The sequence below is a fragment of the Rhinopithecus bieti genome, unplaced genomic scaffold (genome assembly GCF_001698545.2).
Source record: "Rhinopithecus bieti isolate Rb0 unplaced genomic scaffold, ASM169854v2 scaffold_19722, whole genome shotgun sequence".
Taxonomy (NCBI): domain Eukaryota; kingdom Metazoa; phylum Chordata; class Mammalia; order Primates; family Cercopithecidae; genus Rhinopithecus; species Rhinopithecus bieti.
Genome location: NW_016809905.1, coordinates 955918 through 966539, shown reverse-complemented (window position 1 = coordinate 966539; position 10622 = coordinate 955918). Strand labels below are relative to the sequence as shown.

Here is a 10622-nt window from a genome sequence, read left to right as displayed (position 1 = left end):
TCCGCCTCCCGGGTTTTGTACCGCATTCTCCTGCCTCAGCCTCCCGAGTAGCTGGGAGTACAGGCACCCGCCTCGTCGCCCGGCTAGTTTTTTTTGTATTTTTAAGTAGAGACAGGGTTTCACCATATTAGCCAGGATGGTCTCGATCTTCTGACCTCGTGATCCGCCCGTCTCGGCCTCCCAAAGTGCTGGGATTACAGGCTTGAGCCACCGCGCCCGGCCTATTTATTTATTTTTGAGACAGAGTCTTGCTCTGTTGCCCAGGCTATAGAGTGCAGTGGTGTGATCTCAGCTCACTGCAACCTCTGCCTCCTGGGTTCAAGTGATTCTCGTGCCTCAGTCACCATGTCTGGCAAATTTTTTTATTTCTTTTAGTAGAGATGGGGTTTCGCCATGTTGGCCAAGCTGGTCTTGAACTCCTGACCTCAGGTGATACACCTGACTCGGCCTCACAAAGTGCTGGGATTACAGGTGTGAGCCACCATGCCTGGTCATTCCCGTTAAGTAATGCTGACTGCAATTAAAATTTGCCAGAGACAATCATATGTCAGGCACTTCGATGAGCACTTCACATCAACTATCTGACAGAAGTCTTTCAACAAGCCTTTGAAGTATCTACTAGTATCATTACCATTTACAGATAAGGAAATGATGTCACAGAGGATGCACGTTGCCCTAAGTGATACAGATAAGTCACAGAGGCAGTTGGACAGGATGCAAGTTGCCTCAAGTTACACAGATAGGTCATGGAGGCAACTGGCCTCCAGGCCCCAAGCTCTAGTTTGCCTTTCTTCATAGGAAGATTCTCACTGCTCCTTCAGAATTTAGTTGAGGAAATTAGAGAAATTTCCTAGTCTGAGCCAAATACTTCTGAAGTGCTATACCACAGTGGCCTGTGCTCATTTCTATCAAGTCACTTAGCATAGTCCCTAATGATCCCTTTAATTCTTCAACCCTCACTAAATAGTGATCTTCCTGAGGACACAGACCATATCTGCCCTCAGCAATATCCACTAGCACAGTTTGTGAAACACAGCTCATGCTCAATAGATGGCAGATGAATATATTAAAAGTGTCAAATTTACTTCTCTGGTTAGATTCACTTTGAGAGTTAGAAAAGTTCTATCCTAAGCAGTCAAGAAACTGAAGCTGACATAAAAAAGAACAATATTGTCCGGGCACAGTGGCTCAAGCCTGTAATCCCAGCACTTTGGGAGGCCGAGACGGGTGGATCACAAGGTCAGGAGATCAAGACCATCCTGGCTAACATGGTGAAACCCCAACTCTACTAAAAAAAACCACAAAAAAACTAGCCGGGCGAGGTGGCGGGCGCCTGTAGTCCCAGCTACTTGGGAGGCTGAGGCAGGAGAATGGCGTAAACCCGGGAGGCGGAGCTTGCAGTGAGCTGAGATCTGGCCACTGCACTCCAGCCTGGGCAACACAGCGAGACACCGTCTCAAAAAAAAAAAAAAAAAAAAGAACAATATCATGTTCTTTGCAGCAACATGAATGCAGCTGGAGGCTAACATCCTAAGTGAATTAATGCAGACACAGAAAAAAAAAAAATACGTGTTCTCACTTATAAGTGGTAGCTAAACATTGGGTACACACCAACACAAAGATAGAAACAATAAACACTAGGGATTCCAAAAGTGGGGAGGAGGACCAAAGGTTGAAAAACTACCTGTTGTGTACTATGTTCACTACTTGGGCAACGGGATCATTAGAAGCCCAAACCTCAGCATCACGCAGTATACCCATGTAACAAACCTGCACACATGCCCCTTGAATCAAAAATTAAATTAATTTTTAAAGAAGAAGTTGAGTGAAATATATTCTTCCTTTGATATAACTATGCCAGTTTGGAGCTGTGATGCTCTAGCATGTTAATTTTTAACATGTGTATTATACTTAAGTCCTTGCTAGTATCATCTAAAAGGTACAAAGGAAACAACACAGGGATAAAAAAGTGTATTTTAAACAATAACTGGCTAGGAAAAGGGCATAGGCAGTGCAGCAAGAGAGTAAAGAATGAAAACAGAACTCACCTCTGACTTCTAAGAGATCATCCCCTTTAACACACACTCTGGACACTTAGAACTTAGGGAAAAATGTCCCCCAAGGAACAAAGATGAGTACATTTTCAAGAGAAAAATTGAAACTAAAGTTTTAGTTTTATAAAGGGGTGCTTTACTTAGCAAAATTTTTATATCAGAGTAAAAAAAAAAATTATGGAGTGGGGTGTTCACCTGATTTGGATAAAAGGTGGCATTCACTTTCAGGAGACCATTGTGCCGAGTTGTTTTATTTAAAAAGTATACACATTTACTATTTAATTGACTGTATGACTTAATGAGGTTTTCCTGATCACAAGGGGACTGGAAAACCAGACACACAGTCTCCAGGAACACACGAGCAGACATCAGAAACACAGGCACCCTGACTAGCTGACTGGTCAGTCCTAGAAGATAATCTTCCTGCAGTCCCTAAGTGGAGAATATGTCTTTTTACCTTGTGTGAATCACAGCACTGAACGAAGTGTTAAACACATCAGAAAAATGATGTTAAAATAAAGGTTATAACAACTTTCTAAGTAAGAAAGGGGTTAAATGAGAAAAACGATACTTTCCCATGGTCATGGGAAAATACCTTTGACGTTTAGGGGTGACACAAACTAAACTAGTTCAAAGCAGATGATATATCTTACTATGACATATCACAGCACCCTAAACAAAACAAAAGTCTGGCACTAGAGAGGTAATTTCACCCCATTTAATTAGGAAAAAAAATCTACCCTGCATAATTTCTCACAGAGTACTCTTCTCACTTATGAAATGCCTTTGAGTGTTTTTATGTAGAAGGTACCTAAAACAACCTGCCAGGCGAGAATCAGTAGAGGAAAAGCAGCACTGTTTAAAACATGTATTCATTTCATACATATCAATACATTGGTAATGCCATTGGTGCTCTGTTTACTCAGAGTCTTGCACCCAAGTAGCTAAAATGTTCTGCAAACCAACAACAGCCACCCAAGTTAGGAGTCATAAGGAGGTTGAAGTTTTACCACTCTTTTTAAAGAAAGGTGCCCAAAGTTGAATATTTTGTCTTATCACCAAAATTATCCTTGAATTCAAGGACTAAAGATGGGAATAACTAGTATTATAAGGTTCTCACTAGTACCTGATCTAGCCTCACTTACCACTCTTGATGCCTGAATGCATTAGTAAAGTAAGGAGATGACTCCAACTTAAAGCTCAAAGAACATGACAATGGAAGGGACTTAGGGAGATCTTTTAGTTCCAACAGATGAAGTGAGACAAAAATAAATAAACAAATAAATACACACATAAAATCACGACCTAGAGAAATTAAGGGACTCAGCTAATACTGATCAGATGTCCTAGTGGTTGTAGAGCAGTCAGTGCAGGAACCCTGAACTCCTGATTCCCAGCTGAAGCAAAGACCTCCTGATCACCGGAGTAGAGCGTGAAAGTCATTCAATCTGTACAGCCTGTTCTATTTCATGCAGTAAACAATGTAACTTAAAGCCCTTGAGCAGTGAAGCAGGCCCTAATGTTCTGTGCTTTATCAACTACAATTTTTAGGCATTTGGGAAGAATTATGTTTCAAAGAGGGAATGAATCAAAAAGCAACACAGACACCATCTGCACTCACGTTGATCATGGCATTGGATGTTATCCTAAAGAGTGTGGCTCGTTCGTTGACCTGTTTGATCTTTTCATTGCTCTCAGCAGGCAACTTCAGGGACTCTAGCTCACTGAGGGAACGCTGCAGAGCTGTGCCATGCTTAGCTATCAAGTCATTGCACGTGCTCAAGTCCTCTACTTTGCTGGAGAGGGTCCGAAGGGTATTCTGCAGCTCCGTCTTGTCAGTTTGTGAGACAGACTCTTCATCTCCTGATTCATCTGTAGGAATGAAAAGAAAGGTTACATGAATCCAGAACCAGGAGTAAGAGTTGGAACCCTACCTACTCTGTCCAGAAACAAACCAACATTCCTCATGCTGTGTGCATTCTGACTCACTGACAACTTGCCATTACCAGATGGTTTCTCTATAGTGTGGTCCACAGATCACCTGCACCACAAACACCCTAGGTCCTTCTCAAAGGGGCAGAGTCTCTAGGCCCACCCCTAGAGACTTTGATTTAGCTGGTGTGAGGCAAAGCCCAGGAATCTGCCTTTCTAATAAGCTGCCCAGGTAACTGATACACACTGAAATTTGAACACCACTGACCCACAAGACAGAATGGAAAAGCTGAAAGGCTCTTGGAATTGGTAAGTAATTACTGAGCTCTTTAACTCTAGCCTGAGGATTCCTATCTAGTCCAAGCTAACTATTATTGCAAATCCACTATCATCTGATAGGTGACTGATGGGACCTGTATTAAATGAGTTGAGAATCACAGTCTAGCTCTTTGTAGACAAAGTCCACATCACAAAAAAGGTCATCAATTTGTCTTCTGAAAGAGAGCTCAAAAACTTCATGACTAAAGCCACCATGAAAATAATGCAAAAACTCACTTTAAATAGCTCTCCAATAAGTCAAGTATAGAAGCTATGTTGTACCTCTCATACTCAACACTTCATAACTGCGAAGTGGTTTTCTAGCAGTGTCACTTCCTTTGGAGGAGCTAACATCAGCACTAAAATCAAAGCAAGAAAAAAAAAAAAAAAGACCTGTCCTTTATGCTACACAGAGAGACAGGGCCAAAGTCAAAATATAACTTACTACCAAAAATTTACAAACCAATGAATTCTCCTTTCACTGATGAATGAACACACAGTACAAGAAATGACAGGGGATAAGATAACAAAGTCAGCAGGTGACCATCTTGGTCGATGCTAGGTAAACAAACTCAGTATGATTAAACTATCAACATATCAGGGGAAAATCCTACCTTTTTCCTTGAAGAATAATCAAAACATAACTTGATTGCTCCTTTTAGTTAACTAATGCAGCAAAATGAAGATTTTCATAGAAAATATCACATATACAGTTTTGGCAGTCCACTAAAATTGTTTCAACTTAACTAACAAAGAGTTAGATAAGAAGATTATCAGGAGAAAAAGCATGAATAGCTCCAAATTGTGAGGTATAATACTCCCAAGACTGACCCAACAAAAAAATAATTATTTCTCAAAATTTTAAGGTAGCCAATTAAAAGGCAAAAGAACAACTGTTTTGCCTCTAGGACAGAATTTTTCAACCTTGGCCAGATAATTCTTCGTTTTGGCGGCTGTTTCGCATAGTATAGGAGGTTCAGCAGCATCCCAGGTCTCTACTTTCTAGATGCCATAGCACATCCCTCCCTTCAGCTGTGACAACCAAAAATGTCTCCAGACATTGCCAAATGTCCCTTGGGGAGGAGAATAACCCTGGTTGAGAACCATCATTCCAGCAGAAATACTGCATGAAGACGAGAAGCTTGAGACATCTAGGATATAGGTGATAATCAAATGACACAGCATAACGATGACAAACAAAATCTGTGCATAAAAGGGGCAAACAGAAGGTTCCCCAGGCAGGTGTTCTTTGCTCCTGACCTGACTCTGCCAGCATCTTCACAGCTTTGGCCTTGGCCAGTTCCAGGGCCGTCACCCAGCGCTGCCGCTCAACTTCTGAACTAGCTTTCAGATGGTAGGTCTGAGCGCCCCCATTGGAAATGATGAAGTTGCAGGAGTCCTCCACGGTGATGTTGGCTGTGGCGAGGTTGATGGTACCACGGCAGGTATGTCTCATTTCTGCCTTTGATCTGCAATAACAAGACAAAGACAAGTTAAACAGAAAGTTGATGGTTTATTCTTTATCACATTCCATTTTTTTCATAACTCCGAGCTCCCTGAAAATACACTAATCTTAGGAATCAGCAAGGTCTGGTCCCTCAAACAGGTTCCTAAAATTCAAGAAACAATTAGTGGGGATTTCCTTTCAGAGCCTATGGTATTGTTTCTGAGTCAGATTTTTTTTTTTTTTTTTTTTTGCTTTGCTGTCCCTCTTACCATTTTCTTCTTAGAAATAGGCTTTACAGGCCAGGCGCTTGTAATCCCAGCACTTTGGGAGGCCGAGGTGGGCAGATCACCTGAGGTCAGGAGTTCCAGACCGGCCTGACTAACATGGTGAAACCCCATCTCTACTAAAAATACAAAAAATTAGCCAGGCATGGGGGTGTGCACCTGTAATTCCAGCTACACAGGAGGCTGAGGCAGGAAAATCGCTTGAACTCGGGAGGGGGAGGTTGCAGTGAGCTGAGATCGCACCATTGCACTCCAGCTTGGGCAACAAGAGCAAAACTCCGTCTCAAAAAAAGAAAGAAGGAAAGAAGGAAGGAAGGAAGGAAGGACGGACAGACAGAAAGAGGCTTTACTGAGGTATAACTACATGCAATGTTAATTTAGCAATTTTAAAAGTACAACTGAATGAGTTTTGACAAATGTACACAACTGTGTAACCACCACCACAATCAAAATGTAGAATGTTTCTATCGTCTCAATAAGTTCCCTCATGCCCTTTTGCAGTCAGGAATTATCTTTCACTTAGCAAGTTATAATTATAAATTGCCCCTATAACCTCATGCAACAGTCTCATTTCCTAAGAATAGCTCCATTTTATATATACCAAACCATCTCGCTCCCAACTGTAACTCAGCCCAAATGAGAACTGTTACACCATGCTTAGAATTATATTGCAGAAGTGTAAAAAAGCACACTTAAATGTTTAGAGTATGAAATATTGGCTATGGTTCAAATGATACGAAATAAGAATAACTAGCTTTCTGGGGAAGTAAAAAGGAATCACCAAGTGTTTTAATCTTTCTGGAATATGTTCATTCCTAAGGTCCACCATACTCTACTGGTGGGAACTCCTAAGCCGTCTATTAATAGCTAGGAAAGATTCAGCAGATCTGCTCTCAGAGGCCTGGGTGTAAAAATTTTCCCGATCTCTAGTGACTGACAGTTCTATTAATAGACTAACTTTTGAACTTTACAGCATTACTTGGTGATAACAAGCTATAAGACACTTCACATAAAACACCAAGCTTCACATAAAATATCAAGCTTCTAGCACAATCGAGTGTCTAACACAAACGGTGTCATTTCCCTACCACCCGCTGGTTATGCCCAGGAACCTGCATGTTGAGACTGCAGTTTTCCCTGTATAAATTGGAACACAGAGGTCAAAGTCCTTTGCCAACTGCCACAGTACAAAACAAAGCCATTTCCCTTTTAGTGGAGTTAAGCAGCCAAACACACCTGGCATATCCAGAATTTCTGCATGCCAGAAATGGCACGCACCCCATAAGATTTGGTATGTCTGAGAAAGTCTGGAAGACAGGTTTGTTGTTGTTCAGTTTCTCACATGAACTATTCTTCCTTCCTCAAATGCACACATGAGTAGTATGGGAAGGCCAGAGGGGTCTCAATGGACTGGGCCATTTTCCATCTCCTGCACCTGCCACACTGTAACATGAATCCGTTTTTTCTATTCTTACCTCCCCACCCCCAAGCTTCAGTTACATTATGAATAATGCAGGCTGAATTACAGATGCACAGCTGACAGGCCAGCTTGCTATGTTCTCTACTCCAAGGATACTACTTGGACCTTCTTCCACATTCCTCCTTATTGGAGCTTTTCACAAACCACTTCTTAGGAATCTCTTCTGCCTGGGTCATCATTGTAAACTAAAGAAGTTTCTCAAATTACAAAAAGTCTGCAGCAGTTTAAAAAATACCAAGGAACTCTAGGAGTAAGGCAGGCTTGATCTTGGAGCTCTTGGGTTTGGGCAGATACATTTATGATTATAAATGATTAGTGCGGAAGCTGGAAAGACACGAATCTCAGGGTACAAGAGAGGTTCTTCAGGCACTACAATATTAGGTGGTATTTTCTGACCAGAAAGTTCTTCCCTGAAAAGGCTAGCTGAAATAGTAATTCAATCTCTAGAAGCCAGCCAGGAAAACTAATACTATGGCCTGTCATGATGTTTCTGGGAGAGCTGGGATTCCATATAAGGTTTTAAATAATGGGACATCTAAGTAACTGGGTACGTAAGGAAGCCCAGGATAGGTAAAAAGAAGGAAATGGTTTGCCAAGGCCTATTAGGACAGCTCATCCGAGGATGGGTCTAGGAAGTACACAATCCCACTTAAAAGGAAAACAGTATTTTGGAAACAGCATATATAAGAAACTGCAGGTTTTGGAGGTATGAAAAGCAGGAGGAATGATACCTGTCTAGGTAATTCTTGGAGGAAGATGAGGACCAGAAGAACCCTGCAGGAAAAAATAACTGCCAGTATACTTGATAGGAAATATTTCAGTGCAATTTTGAGGGTAGTGCACAGATTGATAACTCTGGATCCTGCTGGTTTGTTTATGGGTGGGACCATCTAAGTTGGCTAGGGCAGGCCTATGGCATATTTCCCAATATGTGGTTTGGTATGTTTGGGAAGGAGTTGTATCTGTACTCAGACAGGTACCACTAGCTCTTGTAAGGGAGAAAAGTGGTAACAAATACTTAAAGAGACAGCAACATATAAGTTATTAGTGTCTAAGATCGCTACTGATCAACACAAGTACTGATCAAAGAATCCACTGGCCTGGAAAGTAGATCTGGTAAGAACTTGGATGAGAAATGACCACACATGAAGGCCCTGAGGTGATATACAATTTTTGAAAATGCAAAAATAGTAATATTGACTTGCTACCCAAGTCAGGATATAAACCAATTAAACATTAAAATGATGGTCAATAATAACAGGAACACATGAACTTGAATGAGAGAAAAATCTGGGGAAATTAAAATTTTAGATTTGTAATCTGAGTTTAAATGGATGGTCCTGGATAGTTAGAAAGGGTTATAGTTAAAATCAATTCTGAATACAGTAATGCAAATGAAATATACAATTATTCACAACTGTTGATGAAGCCGTGAGGATGAGCTATCTAACGCATTTTGCCCTGTAAGAGGACAGGTAAGAAGAATGTGTTCCTGCCAACTACCTCCAACTCCCACCTTCAATTTCTCCTCAGAATTCTCTAAGAGCCAATATAGTGGAGTTAATGGAAAAGAGACTTGTTCAGCCTAACTCTCCAGGTGGCAGAATGATTCCTGGCGAAGGAAAAGAAACATAGAGTGAACCGCTCTTCAACATCAGTGTTTTCGGTCTCAAAGACAATGGTCTCCGGAAAAAAAAATTTCCATTGGAATGTCATTAAGCAAAATATCCCTTAAAGGAGATTTTTATTCTTTTTGCATAAAATACACATAGTAAGCATGATCCATAAAATTACTCGCTATTGATAAGCAATTATCTCTGTAACTGACTGATTCATTTAACACTAACCTGAGTTTTAGGTTAGATTAGTGTGACCAGAAGTAGTTTCAAATCCCAACTCCTCCAAAACCTTGGGAAAGTTGCCCATGCTAAGTCTGTTTCCCTCATCAGCAAGATGGGAATATTTCCCAACTCCTAGGGTTGTTGCTGGGAGTCAACAAAATACTGTAATGAAATACTGTACAAAAAACACCTAGACACCTTGTGCAGCCCTCAGAAAATGTTTACGCCCTGGCCCCAAATCACCTATCTTAACTTCTCTATCCTTTTTAGCCCCAAAGCATGCTATGTGATGGCGATGGCCAAGTTATAAGTCACCATAAATATATATTAAACAGTCCAAAATACCTTGTTGAACAGAAGTAATCATACCAAAGACATGGATTCTTCTTTTAATAAATGTTAATCCTAACTAACCAAAAAATCACAGAAATGCTGGGTAAAACACTTAATCATTTCCACGGGAGGAAGTGGGGCAAGCAAAAATAAAAGCAGCACTGGGGTGCACATCTCCATTCTGGGCTGTCCAGAGGCGAAAGCGTATGCAAAGTCTTGGAGAGATAAGGCAGAAAGGGGACGGAATACTGAAGCCACCCAGTGTGAGTGATGCCCTTGTGTCTGGACGTGAAGGGAGCAAGGACCGGCACACCAAGAGCTACGAATAACCTTGAGTTTTGGAGACTGGGCACTGACAGCTAAAACTTGGGACTTTCAATGTAAGTTCCTTGGGAGGAGTGCCTCGGGTTTGCTCTGCTGTGTTCCCTTAGTACCTACACCAGTGCCTTGCTTGCAGAATTAATAATTGCACCCACGTGCTGGTGGACATATAATGGAAGAACAGACGCTCTCCAAACAATTGCTGACTGGAAAGGCCCGGAGTGAAGGGAAGATAAGGCACCAAGAGTGGGTAACCCGAGGGAAGGTGAGGTGTACGTCCAGGGGCTTTTCACTTTCGTGACAGCGGGCTCCGACCCCCGGGCTGTCAATCCGCACAGATGACGAAAAGGGGCCTGGGGCAACCCTGGCTGCTGTGCCGGCTGGCGGTAATGCCGGCGCTCGGACTGTCGGCAGCGATGGGAGGCAAGGTGAGCGACGGCGCCCCGGAAGCAGTTACCTGTAGTAGCTCAAGAGCCCGTTGCTCAGCACGAACCACCGCCGCTGGTAGCCTTTGATATAATTGGTCCATTTGAAGAGCCAGCCCTCTCGAGCCGAGCCCGAACCTCCAGCGCCCGAGCCGCCCGAGCCCCCAGTCGGCGGCGCAGGGGCCGG

General features: G+C 42.2%; 1 protein-coding gene across 1 annotated transcript in view; it reads right to left on the bottom strand.

Annotated features, from left to right (window-relative positions):
- OSBP (oxysterol binding protein) overlaps positions 1-10622 on the bottom strand; it is a 44019-nt gene that overhangs the window by 32367 nt on the left and 1030 nt on the right. The window contains exons 2-4 of the mRNA XM_017890813.1: positions 10468-10622; positions 5565-5773; positions 3676-3926 (exon numbers count right to left, since the gene is read on the bottom strand). The exon at positions 10468-10622 is cut by the window's right edge and continues 43 nt beyond it. Coding sequence (XP_017746302.1) covers positions 3676-3926; positions 5565-5773; positions 10468-10622 — 615 coding nt within the window. The remainder of the gene's footprint in view (positions 1-3675; positions 3927-5564; positions 5774-10467) is intronic.